The following is a 22,520-nucleotide window of genomic DNA, read 5'->3' as shown; positions in this document are numbered from 1 at the left end:
TTACGCATATATTTTCAGCAACTTTTATAATATTTATATATATATATATTTCGATACTCGATGAACGATTCGAATAGTAGATTTAGATATCATATTTTGCATGTTTCATATCGAATAAATAAATAAAAATAAAACGTAAATCATGATAATATTAGAATTTATAAAGAATAAATAGTTTATATCCAACAAATAAATACGAAAAACCAAAGGAGTAAGGCAAATAAGAGCATTACAGTCAATTTGTTTTTATACTTAATTTCCTATACAAACATACCTTTCATAGATCCTCCACCTTTCTCACGGGATGTTGCGAACAGATTTCTCATGAATATTATAACAGATATGAAATATTTAAACGTAACCGAAACATTTCGTATGTATCTACTCTTAGTATAACATAATTCCTTCATGAAATATCTATTGGGATAGTTCATTATCTTGATTATAATTTAATGATTTATGTAGACAAAAGAACTGTGTATTTTAAATATATATTTTTGATCGAGTGATCCAGTATACCAAAACAAACGTGATGAGGATTATAAGAATAAAGCATATGTATGTACAAAACAGGTGTAGCAACCACACTAAAGATAGAATATGAATTTAATATTTTATTATATACACATACTTTATTATATACACTATATATATATAAAACAGATACAAAAAAATGTCAAAGAAGATAAATTATATAGAGTTATTCAAGCATTGTGCAAAAAAATTAGACAGATAAAAAATTTACTTGGTGGTTGGACTTTGTGCAAGCTCGTCTTGCTAGTACTACCCACTTATCAGATATTCTACCGCTAAACAACAATATTAGTATAATTGTTCCGAGACATTGGCATTAGAGACATAATATCTTAGTACCCAAGATTGATGGCACATTGGCGATGTAATGAACTGTTAATATTTCTTACATTGCCAATGTCTATGGGCGGTGATGACCACTTACCCCCAATTTTAGCCCATTAGCCCGTCGCCTACTTATTTTATTTAAAAATTTTGCAAATATTATTTAGTGCAAAAAAAGGTATCGCTTTGCGCTTTCATATCGTTTTTTTATCTTTTAAATCACGTGATATTTTCTTTAAAGAATGTAAGTCCACCCGTTAACTTCGCATTGATTCTTGGGAATGGCGGTAAATAATGTCAGGAAACGACTTCCATATACAAGTCTTCAAGGACATTGAAATATTAAATCAAAAATTAAGTAACAGCAAGTAATTGTCGCACAGACTATAAGGTCTACTCCTCTTGATAAGATCTGGAGGTTATTCAACCATACTGCGGGATGTGACAGAATTTTATCTGACACGTGTAGGTCTTTATGACATTTTCATTCAACGCCGAACACGAGATGAATAAAAAAAATGATCATATTTAAAACCGAGTCATCCTGACACTATATTAGAATCATAATTATTTTATTCAAACATTAAACAAAACGTTAAACAAAGTTTACCCTACAATAGTTTAAATATAGTAAATAAATATTAACTTATATATAAAAATACGTAAAAAAACTGTAAAAAACCGCATTAAGAGTATGCTTTATAACGAAATCGTTTCTTTGAATTACGTTACGTCCCATATATCATCGCGTTGCGGTGACGTTCTAGAACTAATCGAGTGGAACTAACAAACGTTAGAATATACAAAAGGTATACCGTTCTATTCAATTTGTTTATACTAAATAAAAATAAACATCAGGTTTTATTTATACTTTTGTACGTAGTATTTATTTTACCGCACAAAATGCAATAACTTGTTTGTATTACTATGTGGTCTGATCTAAACGGTGCGTGTTTTTATACACAAGGCTTGATATAGTCTTAATTTGGCTAAACATTAACCATTATAAGAATATTTAAGTTTAATTCAAAGTATTTATTTATATATTACAAATTATATTTCATGTTATTTATAAAATAGGTAGGCGGCCGAGCAATGGGCTACTTGATAGGAAATGGTCACTGTTCAATTGTAAACCACCCCTTACATCGCCAATGCGCCATCAACCTTAGGAACTAAGATGTCATCTCCCTCGTTCCTGTAGTTACACTGGCTCACTCGAACTTCAAACAGGAATACAACAATACTAAGTACTAATATTTTACGGTAGAATATCTGTCAAATAGGTGGGTGGGTGTTTACCCAGACAAGCTTGCACAAAGCCCTACCACCTATTTTTTGATCCATGAGCATAAATTAATAGATAAACAAAGGAAATTATTAATTAATCGCAAATTAATTTGTAAGTAAAACTTATCGCTTAGTATAAAAATTATCGCTATGTGAATAAGAGAAAAAAAAATCGTTCGAATCGCTTAAATCAGCTTAATTTTTCTTAGCAGTTAACGAAAAAATACAAAACGCATTTGTCCTAATTGGACTACGACTTTTTAAATAGCAGCGAAACGTTAAAAGCAGTTTGTTTTTTTTATTTTTATTTGCCTTGTTTTAAAAATGGTGACGACTTCGTAACGACACAAAATAAAACATTTTAGACAGTTTAAGTTCACTAACGCCCTCGTAAATTTCCTAGCAATAAAAAACAGAAGGTAGTTTTGCGTTCCAAAAACCACCAACTACAAAGTTTATGAAAGAAAATAAATTATGTTTACATATTATTGGTACTTTCCCTTTTTATATGAGCCTGTGCCTTAACAGCTTTTTGGTAATTGGAGGTGACATTTTTACGAACATTTAGGGATCATTCCAGCTTCCATAGTAATTTCAATTATATGGCACTTTTTTAAAATATCTTGACTAACTACCAATTGTCTTATAAGCCTAATAGTTTATGATTTTATTGTAAAATACAGTGAAAGGTTTGCACACTGAATTATTGAAATCGTAGTTTTACTTATTCCTAAATATACTTTCATATCGCATACCCGCGCATGCTATTCCTTCTTTTACGTGCATACTTTATCCTGCTGTGCTCGCTTTCGCTTTATGTATCACGGGTGTATTCCAATCACAATATGAGTAACTAACAACAAAATTGTAAATTTAGATATTCCAAGTGATATGCTGATATCTCTGCTATATTATGCACTACAAACAGTTCTTGATTAATATATCTTTAATTGTAATGCGCAGTACTCCACTTAACTACTCAATTCCACTTTAATTTCACTTCCAGTTCCGAAAACAGTTTTTCGACATTCAAGACGCCATTTTTCAATGAACTGACAATGAATATTAAAGGTTATTATTAACATCTCGACTAAGGACTTGAGTTTAGATACTAAAGAATATATTTCAATCTGTTTATATAAAGTTGATAGTCATTTTGGCTATAAGATAAAATAAAAGATTTGCGTTGAGCTCATAAAGGGAATCAGACTAAGTTTTTGTTCAATAATTGTTTTTTTTATATTATTTTGCAAATCATATAACATATATCTATTAAAATTAATATAAAATTACGTATAAAAACAATGAAATATATTATTCCTTACTTTATCATTAATTCATAACGCACTCATTCAGCAATTTCCTTCTCACTAGTTTAACTCAAATATCATGTCAATTCAAGGTCAAAGTTAAGCTTCTTTCTTATGGCCATTGGAATAGACTATAGTCGTGCACACTTTTGTTTCGCTTAATCAAACGCGTTTTATTCCGCTGTATTACCATTGATCGCTGCTGTCGCGCCAGTACCGATACATCCTAGTCCAATTTATTAACCTTAAGCGAAATAAATGTTTCTCATTAGGTGAATTATTTTTCTGTGCATAATATAATATAGACGAAAATTAAATCGGTAAAGATTTATTTTAATAAGCCTACGATATTGAAAGTAGTTTCTATTATATTCATAATTTTATTGAGATTATCTACTTGATTAGATATGTTTTAATATCATATCATATTAAGCAGACAGTGTTATAATAAATAACACTGTCTGCTTAATCTTCTCATACATTTAATATTACCTAAGGATGCTTTGTAATATTGCTTGACAAAACAAGTGAGTTTAGTTACCTATTTGAAATAGGATAGCGCCAAAATGAGTAGTCAAGCAAATTAATGTGTATAATTTACTGTCTCCAAAATTAATGTTATAATTTTATTTGACGACTTTCTTGTGATAAATGTCATTGTTTACTGCAGGATCTAATTAATTAAATAATGTTTACCCTAAAAAGTTTCCACAAAATGTTTTTGTTTTTTTTGTAATTATAAATTATTTGTTGATAATATACAGTTAATTACTTTGAAAAACGTTGGTTTCCATTAATAAATGTTAAACCACAGCATATTGATTATTTGGTCGCAACCACTGTAAATGTAATTGCCGAAGGGAATGAAAAAGCGATATTTTGGCGTGACCTGCTAAAATATTAATACACAGCTTAAAGAGAATTTATATATTTTTATTATTTGTTATTTGGAATTTTTTTAGAGTATATAGGCGGCCGAACATATGGGTCATCTGGTGGTAAGTGGTCATCAATGCCCATAGACATTCAGACAGACATGGTTAGATCGCCAATGTGCCACCAACCTTGGGAACTAAGATGTTACGTCCCTTGTGCCTGTAATTACACTGGCTCACTCATTCTTCAAATCGAAATACAGCAATACCAAGTACATTATTTTTTTTTACTTTTATGAGTGGGTGGTACCTACCTAGATGAACTTGCACAAAGTACCACCAGTAATAGTAGCAATGTGGAAAAATCAGTCGATGGCCAAAATCAAAACTTTCATATTGTAGATTACATTGCAATTTTCCGTCATACTTCTAAAATGTCACTGTTTTTATAATAAGCAATATTATGAAAGAGATTCATTAATAACATTTTGAAATATAAGAAGACTTAATAGGATGAAATTGAACCAGCATTTAAATGACAATATATTTAAAGGGTTGAAGTAAAAAGGTGTAGCATAAAAAAAGTGTTGACATAAATACCGTTGAAGGGCGGGAAGCCAAGAAAATAAACCAATGAATATTAAGATTATCTACATTAACATATTAAAATGATGTTAACGTTGTTCATATATGTCAGAATATTTATATACATTGCATTTTTACCTACAAATCATAGAATATGGAAGAATTTCTTGACATTAGAAATTATACATTCAAAATTACGCCTGTAATTGAAAACTTGTTTTAAAAATATAAAACATTAACTGAATACTTAATTAATTAATCACTTAAATTCGTTATTTATAACAATATATATATTATATATAATTTTAAATTCCTTTATAAACTTGAATTAACAAAAACTAGCTATATTAAAAACAGTTACGAAACTGATAGAAATTCAACCATTAAAAAGGCAAAGTGTTTCAGAAAAACATTTTTCCTATCTCATTGGAAATGAATGGGAACAATAAATCCTTGGCGTGACAGATATAGATGACAGTGTAATTACACGATCCACCAGGCATTCTAATTGAAACTAAGCTCCGGTGGATATAACGATATTTTTGCTGACCACGATTTAACTAAATTAGCATTCATCGAGTGCTTTCAGTTAGTCATATATTTTTTTATTTCACTATGTAAATATATTTTTCAACGAATTAACGAATAAAATTAATTTATTTGTTAAACATAACAAATAATAACATGTCTTTATCTAAATATCTTCCTGCTAGGCATAAATCTCTTCTGTTTTTGAGAAACTATTGGTGTAATAACCAAGTAGCTCCATTGTGAGCTGGTCGATATATGGGGAAGATTTTCAAAATGATTTATTTTAAACGCAAAGTAAATATAAAAACTCAATAGTTCTAGCCCGGGTTTGAATCCGCAATCTTCGATTAAGTTTCAAGTATTACTGAGCCACTGAGCTTTAACGTAACAATTGAAGCCGTATATTATATTCAAATAAACAAAATAAAACACCTATTAAAAAAATAATAACGATCATGCCGATCGTTATTATTATAATTTTTCTCTGTCTAAATTAATTGCGAATACGATGTACCACTTCGAAAAATATGTCGTTCAAATATATCCCCGTCATACTTCTGTTTTACATACAGACCAGCGTGATAAGAATATCAATGTGTAAAACTAGACGGCGACGATTTTGATAAACATATTTTGGGAAATTTAAATATAAACCCTTTAAATTTAGTTTACACAACAGACACGTAGACAGTTTGATTAGAGTATACAGAGCTGTCTAATCAACATACAACTTCCGAATAGAGCAATCAAAAATTCGGCTTTTATAAAAAATTTGCATGAAAACTTCGATTTCGTTGAATCAGAATAGCAGGATTAAAATTGGTGGAGCTTACAAATTGAGAAAAAATTGAGAGTTAACCTGTATCTGTAATGAACGATACATTTTCTTTTAAGATTTAATTTGATATTAAATATTAGGTGATAATGTTGATTGAAAAAATAATGAACTTGATATGGTATACAATTATTTTAATTATCAAAACGGTTGATAATTTAATTCAGTAAATTCGATTTATAAATATTATTGACAAGAATATGAAATTCACGCTTTCCATGTTAAGTATAAACTAAAAGTGCTTCGATCTGCGAAGCGCAGTTACTTATATAATAATATTATATACTAAATAGTACTTTATTTTTGTTATGCTTAACAAAAAATATCTTCTCATTTATTAAGATAGATATTTATTTGCTCTCAATTTTAGTATGAATATGCTGACAATAATTATTAATTGTCAACAATCTCCAACAATGATCCAAACTACTATTTAGAAAAAGCCATTTATATCACTTGTCAATAATAATTTATGAAAACAAAAACTGTCTACGTACTGTCTGTCATTCTTATGCTTTTACGACTAAACCACTGAACCGATTTTTGATAAAACTCGATATGAAGCAAACTTGAACCTGAAGGTTTCTGTATACTATTTTATACTTAAAAGATTCCCCCCTAACACGCGGCCAAAGCGTGTGACTAGTATTATATATAGCGTTAATTATGTATTGCCTACTTTGCAAATTAACGTAACAACGGAATTACATATTTAGTAAAGTAGATAACTAGATAATATTATACAAGACAAAACTAATTGATGATACATGGATGTGTATTGTTTACTTAATAATGTCGAAAGTAAAGATGCTCATTTTCGTTGAGTGACGACTATAAATACAACGTACTCGTATTTAAAATATTTACCCGATTAACGTAATATAAAGATTATAATAAAATCGTAATTTAATTTATTATAATACTAATTTCCGCCTATAGCTACACCTGTGGTGATGAGGGGGATCCAGGTGTCAGTGTCAGTTAAATTTCGTGTTAATCGGTTGAGTAGTTAATGCGTAAAAGCGCAACAAAAAACAAACTCACTTTTCATTTTGAATATTAGTAAGGATCTATGGTTTTTTATTTAATTGTTATATTATCAAAAATAAACAGGATATAAAATGTGTTATTATTGTTTCATTTGTCAAAATAATTTTATTTAAAAATAGAATAATTTAATTCCATTATCAAAGTAAGATATTATACCAGTGCTATAGCTCTAAAGTCAGTGTAACTTTACTGTGATGTCATATCTTAACTATGTAAAGTTCGAACGCTAACAACGAACGAGGAGCACGGCGCGGGTACACTAGACGCAATATGTGAAAGCCTATGCTCAGTCCGAATTCATGTCATAGACGGACTTCGTGATTTACTGCCTAGAAATCCCTAATAACGTTGTTCCCTGGTTTCGTTAAACACAAACTGGCTCCGTCACAATTTTAGACAGATACTCTTAGCCAAAATTGACTTATTTTTTATTATGCTTACAAAACGTTCGAAATAATACTCATTTTGGTCTAAGTTTGAAATACTTTCCGTCGATTGGATAGTTGACTTTTGAACTCAACATTTTCGTCTTTACAAACGTCAGATATTCATTTTCATACTCAATTTAGTACTTTATCCTTCCAAGTTTCGTAGTTGTTTTTATTACTCTTTCCGATAAACCGTAAGATGACCTTGTTTTCCAACACGTTGTTTGTAACAAAAGCTTAATCGTTGTGAGACGAGTTTCCAAGTTTGAGACGTTATGTTTGCTTTATTAAAATTGATATAGGACTTATCACAAAATTATTTGTCTTAAAAGTAATATAATAATGAGTGAGGTATTGAGAAACTCGATACATCGAACGCGAACTCTAAGATATAATCAATCTTATTAAGAAATTTCACACAATTCCCAATACTGGTCTTAAGTGATTGATGCCATTGAACGTAAACATTAAACTGAAGGAAACTAACACAAGACCTAAATACTATATGTAGATATATTATTGATATGCGAAATACCAGCACGAATTGTAACATTTTCTTGAAATTCCGTCGGAAGATACGAAGCACTAATTTCTAAATTCAGAATAGGTATTTACTGTGTCGCAATACGCTTTTACCGGCAAATTATTGTCGGACGAGAGGACTCGAGCGCCTTGTCGAGGTTTCACTGCTTTTATTTCTCACCCCGATGCTTCGGATTGTTTCAAAAAAGTTTTCGTTCTCTGCAGTTAATTTAATGATTCCGAAATTGCGGTTCCAACTCTTGTACTGGTATTTGTGAACACATTCTTTTTCCGTATTATTTTCGAAAAAACCTATTTTGATTTTTAATTTTAATTATTGGATGTAGGTTTTCACATTCGTTGTAACATGCCATGCTCCGGCTTACAGTTGATCTTTCTTGCGAAGCGGGTCAGCGGGGGCACCCTTTTTATGCTCCATGACATTTTCACTGAAGGAGACTATCTTCGTCCAGCATCGCGCGCTGACGAGCATAGAGTTTATTACCCTAGGTAGCGAGAGGTATCCGCCTATGGCCGCCAGGCCACGGCGCTTACCTAGACGGACTTGCACGAAATCGGGCTTGTAATTAATATTGGTGGTAGATCTTTTTATTTGTACTATCTAGCTCAGTTTTCTTATTCATGCATTCCACTGTCCATTTCTTACTCGATTACTTCTTGTTTGATTTTTGCATTAAAAATATAAAAACCTTGAAAAAAACTAATATAAGGAGTATTAGGTATTTCGTACTATTTATTGATACAAGGCGTTACTATCCTATTTATATCATAATATATCCTAACTTTTTCTGACGTGAGACAAGGTTTTAATAAATATTTGCTCATAATAAATGCGTAGACTATATTATTGTTATTCAGTAATTTCAATAAATATAACATGTATATGACAAACTCCAAATAATTCAAAAATAGAACGTAAATTTCGACAATGTTTCCAAATAGAATTGAGAGAAGTCTACGCTGTTTTTCATTTTTAGGAAACTAACCACGTATAGATTCCAGAATAGGTGTTCGAAGTTTGAAAACGAGCTTGTTCGTACAAATTATAGTCGGACGAGAGGTTTCTGGTGCTTTGTCGATGTTCAACTACTTTTATTGCACACCACGATATCTGTATTTCGAATTGTTAAAAAGAATTCGTTGTTTGCAGTCAGAACCTGTATATGGTTGCTTGGTCACGTGATATTTTTTTCAATGAAATCATTCATAATGAATCCGTAACAGCCTGTGAATGTCCCACTGCTGGGCTAAAGGCCTCCTCTCCTCTTTTTGAGGAGAAGGTTTGGAGCTTATTCCACCACGCTGCTCCAATGCGGGTTGGTAGAATTCACATGTGGCAGAATTTCAGTGAAATTAGACACATGCAGGTTTCCTCACGATGTTTTCCTTCACCGTAAAGCACGAGATGAATTATAATCACAAATTAAGCACATGAAAATTCAGTGGTGCTTGCCCGGGTTTGAACCCACGATCATCGGTTAAGATTCACGCGTTCTTACCACAGGGCCAACTCGGCATAATGAATCATTTGTATTGATTTTAATTTTTTTATTTGGTTACAAATACGAATAAGCTAATATATAATATACCTATTGCATATTAATAACATATTATTATTTTTATCAAATTATTAATCCAGACTTAGAATGAGATCCTGCCTAAAAATAAAAATACAGGCACAATAAAATGAATTTAGAACAAATTAAAAATAAGATACACCAAATACATACAAATAGACATATAAGTATGTGTATAAATTATCCTTGAAATAAATATTTTTCTAAAATGATTACCTCAATTATATTTGAAAATATTAAAAATAACAATTATTAATTATAGCGTGTAGATGCTCTTGTGTTTATACTTGGTATCAATAAAAAATAGCTTTTTTTTTGTTTTATTTGACACTAAAAACATTATTCGCTTACAATGTGTGTACATTACTAAGTCCAGTTAATCCCTTCCTCAGTAAAAATCTTATACCACCGAGAAGCCTTGAAGTATAAAGAGAGGGGTCAAATGTGACGACGGTCGTAAAGCCCCTTGCCGTCTTAGACTTTCAGAGACTTATTTTTCACGAGGGAAGCATCTTTTAAACATAGTTTATCTTAAAGGATAGTTGAATCATGAATAGAGACGTTATTTAAAAGGCAACTTTAAGTAAACCTTTTCAGTGTTTATACGTTACGGTGTATTTAGCAATGATATAATGTTTAATGTTTACTTGGGCTTTGTGCACGTCCGTCTAGGTACAACCCTTTTATCATATATTCCACTTCCAAACAGAAATACTTAGTATTTTTATGTACCGGTTTGAAAGGTGAGTGGGCCAGTGTAATTACAAGCACAAGAGACGTAAAATCTTAGTTCCCAAGGTGGCTTAATGGCGGTGGTTAATATTTCTTACAATGCTAGTCTATGGGCGATGGTGACCTACTTACCAACAGGTCGCCTACTTGTCTGCCTACCATAAAAAATGTCAAAAAAATTGATGTTTTTATTTCCTTACTACCATACCTTTTGCTGCTGAGGGAGTAGCGGAGTTGGAGATGCTCTTTCCGAATGCACCTCTTCCTAGTTTTCCAGAAAGGCAGCGTTCTTGGGACGATGTGGGGTACAAGTCTGAGCTCGACCAACTTGTCAGGGCGGCTGGGGGAGCGGACCTGGCCAGACTCAGAGCGGCGTCGAGGGCGGAATCTGGAGCTTGGTTACAGGCTTTGCCTTCCCCCTACTTTAGGACTCTTCTCAACAGTGACTCTTTGCGTGTGGCTGTAGCTCTCCACCTGGGCTGCGCTGTTTGTCAACCACACCGATGCATCTCCGGGTCCATGGTGGGTGCCAACTGTCATCACGCATTGAGGTGTGGACGATGCTTGGGGAGATTTCACCGACACCACGTTCTATACGATATTGTCCGGAGGGCCTGGTTTTGGTGAATGTCCCATGTGTCCTGGAACCACCAGGTCTCAGTCGCTCCGATAGCAAGAGACCTGATGGTTTGACACTGGTTCCATGGCAAATGGGGAGGAGTTTGATAAGGGATGCTACCTTTGTCAATGCCTTCGCGGTCTCTCACCTGGCCCACACAACACGGACGGCTGGGGCGGCTGCTGAGAGTGCAGCAGCGAGAAAGCGGGAGAAATATATCCTCTTGTGTAAAAAATATTTATTTGTGCTACTAGCGTTCGAAACGTCGGGATGTTGGGGGTCGGATGCCTTTACTTTAATAAGGGAGATTAGCTGTCGCCTAAGAGAGAGGGGATTTGACAGTCGCTCCGGGTCCCACTTGGTGCAGAGGTTGTCCATTGCCATACAGCGCGGAAATTCGGCCTGCATTATGGGCAGCTTTGCGTCGGGTGGGAATCGGGAGGGACTATTTTAAATTTGACTAAAATAATAAGAAAAAGGAAAAAAAAATTGACATTAATCATCCAATAAAATTGAAATCACAATATTTATTGATATACAATGTAAATCATTATTGTATTGTAAAACTTTTATTAGATAAATTAATAAATTGTCCATATTCTTAAAAAAATAAAAGAATTATTTCCTAATTAAATGCAATAATTAATTTATTTAAAGTAAGCCTGCAATATCTCATTTTCGGGTTAAGGTCTCTTCTTCCTTTTAGGAGAAGGTTTGAAGTTTATTTTACCACGTTGCTCTAATATGGGTTAATAGATACATATACAGGTTTTCACACGAAGGAAATTTCGGATTTGAACACACAATCTTCAGTTGAGATTCATGTGTTCTTAATCTGTGCCATCATGTAACCTTATTATATTAGGCGATAAATTCGCATCTTTCCAAGGTGTGTTTTGATTGACAAGTACATCATTTTTGAATTTTACTACTGAAAACTTAGACAACGTATTAACGTTTTTAAAATCAATAGTAATGCAAGTTTTCATCCTATAAACAATTAAATCGATCCCCTTTCTTTCAGTTGTACGCGTGGTGACTTTCTTAAAGTATATTCTGAAGGTGGTACTCACGGTCCAGGTCCACCTGGTATTAACGAATATTCTGCCTGGTCGAGGATTCTATGCGGAAACAGGGCTGATGCACCACCGGCTATATATTCTCATGGGCCTCTAATGGTATTGGAGCTGCAGAGCGGTGAAAAGACGTCAAACGCGTCAGGTTTTATTGGCACATACAGGTTTATAGACAGACGTGAGTATTTTACGTCATCGAGCGATTGACATAAGTCTATGTATATAAATAAGTTATTTTTTGCAGAAAAGTATGAAAATAGCTACTTTTATTATTTGATATATGCCCTATTTGAAATGTTAATATAAATTATATATTTTGTTATGTATATGTCATAGTATACTATAGTTACAGACTGTAAATGTCCCACTGTTGGGCCAATTCCTCCTCTCCTTAAGATGGCTTAGAGCTTATTCTAATATAATAATAATTAAAATTTACGTAAACGTACGTATTTGTACTTTGTAGTGAAAAATTACTAATGATAATAGTGGTTATTCATAACCGCTTTAAAAGCGGCAATATTTTGTTAAAGCCATTTGCGTTTTACGAAACATTTTGTTTTAATTCTCTTAATAAATTCCAAGAATTAATAGATTTAGAGGATGAATTATTACTTCCCTATTTTATACTAACAAATAAACATTGTGACATTTATACAAATCGCAATACACAAGTGTGGGATACAATAATGGAATTCATAAATATCTTAAGCGCTGTCGCCACGACGGCGCCAAAACAAAACTTGATTTAATGTCCAAGAACACATAACACCTACTCGTAGATCAAGTATATGAATAATTAATAATATGAATGCTTCCCGCCATTGTTCTGTAAAGTCGTTTCAATAAAACATTGCTACTTCTGAAATGTATGGTGTTATACTTATTCGTAGCACTTGAAGAATGGCGTTATTTGAATAATTTAGTCTTACTTCTTATTTCATTTGCGAAGGTGTATATTCGGGAGATGTTTAATCAAATTCGACTAGCTAACTTTTTATTAAATTTGGGATAAAAGACAGTTTATGGCGGTATATGACAAAGATAAATATATAAAAGTAATGTTGAGAAAATGAGAAAGAAATTTATGAATTTACTCAACATTGAATCCATGATATTCGGCTTAGATCGACGTGTTCCTTCCGCTGGATTACCTTCGCTGTTTGTAATGTGTACTTTTAAAAAAAATAAAATCTCATTCGCACTGATGGTTACTTCTACTTAAGTGATCATTAAGATACATTTTTAAATATTTCATGTTAATCAACACGGGCTGTTGTTGTTATTTTACTTTTACGCTAAAAGTTATTTAATTTAAACTTGCTTTGAATAATATTAGTATGTTTTATTCATAGTAATTTTTTTAACAAATTTTTTCATAAGGAAACTTCGAAACGGATGGAGTTAAGGTCGTCGACACACTTTGTGACTACGTGTTTACTTCACAACCAAATAAACCCGCTCATGGGCGCCTTTATAGTCCTAGGTATCCTTCAAGCTACCCTAGCAACGTGAGATGCAGCTATCATTTCAACGCAAGGTAAATATAACAAAAACAGTTCAACATATAATATGATTTCAGAATCCTTCATTAAATTTTCCCATTAGTGAGATATGAAACAAAAAAATCACAGCTTTAAAATATATATATAATAATAAATAATAACTGAAAGTAACAAGGTGCTTAAAGCTTCAAAATTATAAAAAACTCTATTTGAAATTAATATTCTGATATAAGTAGATGGTATATAGATAAAACTTTATAACTTACTATTTAATTAAAATTATATTTGCATACGTATGTAATGTACACTCGAATATTCGTTTATTTATGTAAATAAACGCATTCAAGCGTACTTTAATTTCCACGTTCATAACATTTGGTCAGAATTATTCTCCACGGCTAAATTGGATGCATCAGCCAGCACAAGCTTAATTATTATAAACAAGATTTATCTCGCAAAATACCACGGAATGTAGTGAAACTAATTCTATGATTTCCGCTGGATTACGATTAAATCTCTTCTTTAATGTATACGTTGGCGCTTAATGTATTTTTTATATTTGTAGAAGGTAATATCTAGTTATATTTTTCCTTGTTGCAGAAAATATGAAAGGATAAAGTTGATATTTGAAGAATCGTATTTACAAAGAGGAGATGAAAGGTATTTTTTTTAATTAACTATATGTAATCATCATTAAAATTGATGGACACATATTTACATTAAATTCGTTGTTACTTTATTGACTTTGTTTTTCTCTTATAGTTGCTTAAATCGAGCTGATATTATCAAAGTGTTCGATGGAAAAACTTCTACAGCGCCAGTCATTGCAATGCTCTGCAATGAAATTGTGGGTGAGGGAAACAAACTATTTTATCAATTACAAATTCAATTATTATATCTGTGAATAATTTAATAAAAATCATCTATTGTATTAATTAAGAAACGTCTTATTACGATTTTTTTTTAAATATCATCTTTCTTGTAGATGCCCTAAATATGTTATGTAACTATATATTATGGTGATTACTTTACATTATTATCCGTTACATTTTAACAAATGCGGAATCGGATATTTTTAAAAATAAAAGTTTTCTTTCGCAAAACAAATGTTTACGTAGGCATGAAACCTTTTCCACGTAACAGTGTTTGTTTTTGGACGGTCACCGTTGAAATAGTCATTTTTTTAATTAATGGTAGCGGTGCTTGTTTTTAATAAATAACTAATATTCCTATTTACACTTGGAATGAATTGTGAAAACAAAGTTAAGGAGTGGGGGTGATAATATCCCAAGTGGTCAGGATCGTACCTGCGACTTTTACATCGCTAGGCAGCCCAGATAGGCAGCTAAGATAAAAGTATTACGTAACGCTATAAAGTAATTAATGATAGTGGTTTATAAAAATATAACAAAAAAATACAATCAAGTGACAAAGCGTATAAATATTTTGAAATTGGAAATTTTCAATATAGTACTTTATTAAAAAATTTCAAGTCGAAGTGTATTTCAGTTATTTTTCATCATTTTGCCATTCAAATGATTCATTTCAAGGCGCTACATGTGAACTTTAAACATTGCACTAAATTCGACTTTAAAATGCGACCGAAATTTAACCGTTATCACGCACAAAGAAGTTTGGCTTCAAAACTATAAATAAACAATAAGATTATTAGTAATTTAAACTAAGTACTTAAAAATATGTTATTAAATTCAAATATCAAATTTTAGGATATGAAATCTTATCAACGGGCCCAGAACTTTTCATTCAATTCACGGCAAATTCAAACATACAGGGACAAGGGTTCAAAGCAAGTTACCAGTTTTTGATGGAGGATAACTCTAGCACAGGTTTAGTAAGCATTTTCTGTAATGTAATCAGGCATTCTTTAATAACAGATTTATAAAAGCATACATTATTTATTTCACTGTGATCGGACGATATAATTTTTCTGTGTGTATGTATTAAGCTGAACTCCTCGTAAACGGCTGGAGCGATTTTGGTAAGATTTTAATGTGTTTTGTCTCAATGGTCTCAAGTTGGTTTAAATTGGACTCGATAAGTGGCGCTACGATCAGGATCCTGATTTTTTTTTAATTAAATAAAGCGGCCAGCTAGGGGGTTAATAAATATTGTAGATAATCATAACAATAAGTATAAGAATTACGTTATAAATATGTAACTTAATATGTTTATTTACAGATGTCGAAAGTAAGAAAACAGGTATAGTTGATGGATTATCCGCTTTGGGACCAGCAGTCAGTGCCGCAAGTAAGTTTTTAAAGGTTTCGTTTTCAAATTAAATCTTTTACCTACTTTTTTTATTGACAGGACCAAAGAAATTGCTACTTCTTTATACCTGAAAAGCTTAAAAAGGACAACAACATTTCATATAGCTGAGAGATTTTGTAAAACGTATTTCACTTCAATGTAACTCAAATGAAAATATCGTTTAATCTAGTATCTTATAAGTGTCAATCCGTTTCAGCGTCATCATGTCATCAAGTATTCAGGTCTGATAAGACCAGTGGCGGTAAATTGATCTCTCCTTTATATCCATCCCCTTATCCGCCGAAAACGCAATGTCATTATGACTTTTTGGCAAGAGGAAGGGAGCGCGTAAGAATAGTGTTCGAAGATTTTAGCTTACAAAGAGTGACGGGGAGCATTATTGAGTATGTTCGACATTTTATCTTATTATTACCATAATAGGTTACGTATAATATACGTAAAATGATACTAATTAATTTTATTATTTTTATATTATTTAATTTATACAGATAAGTAGCAGTGTATTACAGAGATAGATTTTATAAGTTTGAATTCTATAAAATATATTGTATTTAATATCAAAATCATAATTTATTTATACGTGTTTTTTAAGTTACTTAAACACAAGCCGATGATGGCCCAGTGATTAGAACACGTATCTCTTAACCGATGATCGTGGGTTCAAACCCGGGCAAGCACCACTGAATTTCCACATGCTTAATTTGTGTTTATAATTCATCTTCATTATTTGTAATGTATTTGTTATTAATTGTAATTTGTGCTTGACGGTGAAGGAAAACATTGTGAGGAAACCTGCATGTGTCAAATTTCACTGAAATTCTGCCACATGTGTATTCCACCAACCCGCACTGGAGCAGCGTGGTGGAATATGCTCCAAACATTCTCTTATTTCTTCGTATTTAGTTTAACATTAATTTGTCTCTTTCTGTCATCATTACTTTGACATTCGAAAGACAAAGACACAATATTTTCAACTAATCGACACGTTAACAACATTGATTCGTTAGACATAAAAAAATATGAATTGAAGTGTATGATTCAACACTATACGTAATACATACATGTTATACAATAAAATATACATAATGTATAAATAAAGAAACATATATTTTATATTTCAATTGAATATTATATATATATAAATAGCTGATATATACGAGAGTGTTTTGAATATTAACATCTTCGTGCCTTTCTACTTTTTATTCCCTCGGTGATGTATATTCGGGAATCCAATTTTAGGTTATTGTCTTGTAGTACTGATATCCATCTATGTTAAAGCTAAATTCCTCTATCAATAGGAATTACAGTTAAAAATCGGTAGTATTCATTTTTGATGCCCTAGTAACACACTGTGTAAATTCTTATCCAGTTTCATTTGGAACTATAAGATATACGAAGTTGGAATGAAATGGCAGACGTGTTCGTTTAGGTTTTATAAAAATGAATGTCAAGGATAGCTGAAATGTTAAAAGTGAAAAAGAAAAATTGAATTCTTTTACAGGAATCTTAGGAATAAAAAGTATAGCCCTTTAATTTCCGATCGATAACCTATCTCTAAAAATATCAAAACGTTACGTTTCTCTGTTACTGCACAATTATTTTTTTTGCCATATGATATCTTCAATTCGCTTATACGTACATTGCAATGTTGTTTAATTAAACAATTTAATAAGATTTAATTAGTGTTGCTAAAAATACTATCCAATTTAATAACTAAACTTTGATCTAAATTAATAACTAACATAATAAACAAAAGCATTATCCTGGCACACATTAGATACAAATTCGTTCTCGTAAAAATTGGTTGCCACGGTTATTGTGGGTTACAATTAACGGCAGCCGGTACGAGCGGTGTGGATTTATAGTTCACTGATAGAGCCACAAATCGCTTAGTTTTGTTCGATTCGAAACCTTTATATAACCACATAGCTGAAAAGCTACCACACAGAATGCGTTATGTATCTGATTAATCTTTAAACATAATAGACTTTGCGTTACCTGGAGAAATTTAAATGTATATTATACTAGCTAGTCCCGAGTTTCCACAAGCAAATTATGGTTTCGTGCTGAGATTCAAACAAATATTGAATATGCACTAACAAACCAAGACGCTACAAACTAACATCTAAGAATTCAAAGTTTAAACGGTTTATAGTTATACGTTATAAATTTCGATAAGTTTTTTTATACTATGTAATTGATTATACTATGTAATAATTTTGTTTTTATCGTTTATTTTTTTTGAGTACTTGGCCAGGCTAGTACGGGTAGTAACGGGTACGGCGGCTATTCACAAGAAAGACTAGCCAATTGCGCAATACATCTTATAAGACATACGTGTACGCAAACGAAAAAACATTTTCTATTCCTTAAATCTCAAAATCCAATAGGACCGCAAATTTGACACAACCGGAGAGAATTCAGGCGCAGACCAACGACTTTACGTGCTTAAATGCACTAACGTATTTAAAACGACAAATAAGAAAATCGGCTATCTGATAATAAGTGATTACAAAGAAGTAATCTTGTGGCTATAATTACAATGACTCACTCTACACACTACCTGGAAAACAGCGACACAAAATTTATGGTTTTTTGTATATTGCTTTAGTAGAATTCTTAGGTTGGCATTATACAAAAAAAAAATCTCGTCATATATAGATATGTGGCGTTCCATATGACAGTGTTATTTTATTGGAATATGTGGACAAATTCCTGATGATAAATGGTTTATTTTTTCACAAATAAAAGCCTAGTCAATTTTGTACATGATCGCGGTGAAAAATATTTTCTTTCATTTACATATTTTCTGCTTTGTATTAGCAACTACAGAGCGAAACGTAATTGATGTTTGACTGACCGCACATACAGTTAACAGAGAATTGTGTTTGAATTCGGCAACGTGGCTCCATCACTCGTGAAGTAAATGGACATACAACCACAATTCACCGATTATAAATTTACAACCTTCTATTTTCAAGTAACAAGAAATTAATATACATATAATATTAATATATATAAAAACTAGGGTGAATTTATTTATCATTGTCATATTGTAAATATAGAAGCTTACATGTTTGCTATTCAATCACGCAAAAAGTATCTGGACACATTTTAGGTGAAATTTAGAATATAGACTATCTTAGGTATTTTTTTTTTCACTGTTCAAATTTATTTACGCGTTTTCACATTCGCGGGGGGGTTGTGAATCAACAGCGTTGAGTGCATGGCAATTCCCATTGAATATCTGGCGGCACCCACTCTGTATGCGAAGATGAAGCCGTGACCAGAAACTAGTATAATATAAATTAAGGACATTTGTCATGTCGGAAACGATTTTAGAGATTTATTCTGTCTTCATTAATATACCGTTTCACAAAAAATGTTCAGTTATATAATTTATGTATATTTTGTGCAAATTTCATCCTCCTCAGAAACTTTATGGCGTGCGTGGCATAAATCGATAAAACTTGATGAAATGATGTATCATAGACTTATTTCTCTTACACCAATCATAAAGAATCCATGACACTATACTTTTATTAATTGACTGCTCCTATGTAATTGCAAGCTCATAACTTATATCCAGTAATCCATCTATCAGGCAAGTAAAAAGCAATTGTTTTTCTGTTGAGGAATTCTCAGTAACAAACGGATTTTGTAAATTGTTAGTGATTACAGTCCCGTACCTCAGATAGTCTGGTTTTGTGCCTGAACTTTCTCCGTTAGTGTCATCTTTGTCGTTCTATTAGATTATGATAGTGAAGGAAAACAAAGTGAATTTCTTCTTGCGCTCACACTATTGTGTAATGTAAAATTACATCCTGTTGGCTGTCTTGATATTTATCTATCTTGCCTTTGTCAGAATCGGTCATAGTGACAACATACTTTACTAAATTATAATAAAAGACATTATAACTAGATACTAACAGATGTCGATAAAAAAATGTAAGTTAACAAACATTGAACGCTTACGCTTATACGTGTAAATTAGTTAGTTAGTTATTATGACAAGTATTTTCGGAAACAAGTCACAGTAAAAACTAATAATAAGAAATTGTGATGTGTTATATTTGTAAGTTTAATTATATTCCATTTAATAATTATCATAAATAAATAAAAATGAGATTGAAAGTCGGAATGACGTTATTACAGTTGACCTTTCATAACAGTTGGAATAATATTATTCAAATAAATTGTTATTCAATTATGAAAAGGTTTTCAAGAATCAAAAAAATAAAATAAAAATAAAACATATATTTTTAGCGATTATAATTAAACAGCTTGGTTTTTATAATTTATAGCAATAACAATCGATAGGCTTTTTGTAAAAGCACTATTTTCGTACATATAAGCACATATATTCCAAATACAGACTAAAACTAAGCCTTGGCCGTGAATTGACATGACGCCATTGGTCGAGATCTATATTATATTAAATGTCAGCGCAGTTGTTATAGGAACTTAGGAATTAAAATGAAAGTGAATTTAAGTAATTTAATGAAATGGATATATATTACAAAGAAAAATATATTAATCAAGAACTGGTTGTAATACATAATACAGCAGTTATTAACGGTTTGCATGGTTATGTTCATTTAACGGTTCATTTAAATTTATTAATTTTAAGTATCGGGAATTTATTAAATCATAAAAAGTTTTGTATTCTTATAATTATATATTTATCTGATCATAATTTTTATTCATACACAAACAAAATTAGTTTTGTCTCTTTCATTCAAATAAGATATGTCTCGGTAATAAATAGGAAAAATATATTTTAATTAAGAATTTAGAATATAAAGGAATTTTTATATCTAAGGTTAATTTATCTTTATATATCTTTTCTTGCCATTAGAATATAGTATATATAGTTTTCTTAACGTTACATTGATATAAAATCTTGTGATTATGTCGAATTTATATTTCAAACAATTTAATTTTTGAATATTCTTTAATATTTATAAAAATCGTGTTGAATTATTATTTGACAGAAAACGTTGAATGCGAAGCAGGAAACGAGCACCGACCACAGTTCACTGATTATAAATTTATAGACCATTCGTTCCATTTCATCAAAATCACGAATTTCGCTTTTATCTTTATCCGAAAATGTTTTTTATTTATATAGTAATAAAATCTTATTATCTTGTGAAAATAAAACAAAGTATGACTTTTTTGACCGTGTCAAATTTTATTACGCTCGGTTCTTTTATTAAGTCGTGTTAGGAAACGAACAGACAGTATTACTTTCACATTTATTATATCTGATAATGATTCTTATATTACTTTTAATAAAATTGCTTTATCGAAGAATTCGCATTTAAAAACTGACTCGCTACAATAAAAAAGAAACATGTTTTGTGTGAAAAAGCACTTAAAAGGTTTTAGGTCAAGGCATTTTTCATGTAAGCAAGTTTTACCCCAAATTAACCCTAATGACCGGTAACAAAATGCCGGCATACCCTTTTTTCATGAATGCTATTTGTATTTTTTATTAATGTAATTGTTACACAGTTTTTTTTTCAAGTTTTAACAATTTCCTTTCATCTATCACAAAAGCAACACGCGATTAGTCAATAAAACATTATTAATAGTATTTATTTCTCTATAATATAATTAAATGTTTTGGCTTAATGTATGAATTGATTTGAAAATCATTATTTTCAATTGAGAACCTTGATGACCGGTGATGTGCTTAGAACATGTGAATCATAAGTGAAGATTGCGATTTAAAACCGAGGCAAGCACTTTTAAGTGCTTAATAATTAATATAAGATTAATTCGAAGTAGGAAAACATTGTAAAAATTTGCTTGTAAAAATTCGAATGAAAATTCACCGGCACGCATTGCACGCGTGGTGGAATAAGTTTTAAACCTTCTCCTTTAAAGGAGAGATGACCTTAAGCCAGCAGAAGGATCCTTTGCGGGCTGTTATCTCATATTGCTTGAATAAAAATATCCATTTTTTAATGTACAAAAATAGTATGTTTTTTTTTTTTTTTTCTCGGCACTCTTAACGCAAATGGAGAAAAAATACGCGATATAGAAAACAAAATTTGTACCAATAAGGAACATTTAGTTTACACATGTAATTACATCAAACCAATTAATTGCAGCTGTGAAAGTATGGACTCGTTAGACGTATTTTTATACGTCGACGGTCGGCTGGAGAAAATGGCATCCTACTGCGGCAACGACGTACCAAAGCCATTAATGTCGAATGGACCAAAATTATCAATCGAATTCCGGGGTATCTATTCGTCTAGATACAGCAGAGGGTTCAAGATATCTTATTCTTTTGTTGAAGGTACTTTTGACTGCACTTACATGTAACTCAGTAATGATTTTTCATACAATATGTAGTAAATTTTGAGAGAAAATCAAATAACGAAAACCAGTGTGCACTGATTTTAT

At 31.4% G+C, this 22,520-nt stretch overlaps 1 protein-coding gene across 3 annotated transcripts in view; it reads left to right on the top strand.

Moving 5' to 3' along the window:
• LOC126772803 (suppressor of lurcher protein 1-like) overlaps positions 1 to 22,520 on the top strand; it is a 110,690-nt gene that overhangs the window by 84,350 nt on the left and 3,820 nt on the right. For all 3 annotated transcript variants that reach the window (XM_050493392.1, XM_050493390.1, XM_050493389.1), the window contains exons 5-12: positions 12,258 to 12,487; positions 13,693 to 13,849; positions 14,415 to 14,474; positions 14,577 to 14,665; positions 15,542 to 15,661; positions 16,014 to 16,082; positions 16,300 to 16,486; positions 22,223 to 22,413. In XM_050493392.1, coding sequence (XP_050349349.1) covers positions 12,258 to 12,487; positions 13,693 to 13,849; positions 14,415 to 14,474; positions 14,577 to 14,665; positions 15,542 to 15,661; positions 16,014 to 16,082; positions 16,300 to 16,486; positions 22,223 to 22,413 — 1,103 coding nt within the window. The remainder of the gene's footprint in view (positions 1 to 12,257; positions 12,488 to 13,692; positions 13,850 to 14,414; positions 14,475 to 14,576; positions 14,666 to 15,541; positions 15,662 to 16,013; positions 16,083 to 16,299; positions 16,487 to 22,222; positions 22,414 to 22,520) is intronic.

The sequence above is a fragment of the Nymphalis io genome, chromosome 13, assembly GCF_905147045.1.
Source record: "Nymphalis io chromosome 13, ilAglIoxx1.1, whole genome shotgun sequence".
Classification (NCBI taxonomy): domain Eukaryota; kingdom Metazoa; phylum Arthropoda; class Insecta; order Lepidoptera; family Nymphalidae; genus Nymphalis; species Nymphalis io.
The sequence above is the reverse complement of the archived record's forward strand: the minus strand, read 5'-3'. Positions and strand labels throughout refer to the sequence as shown.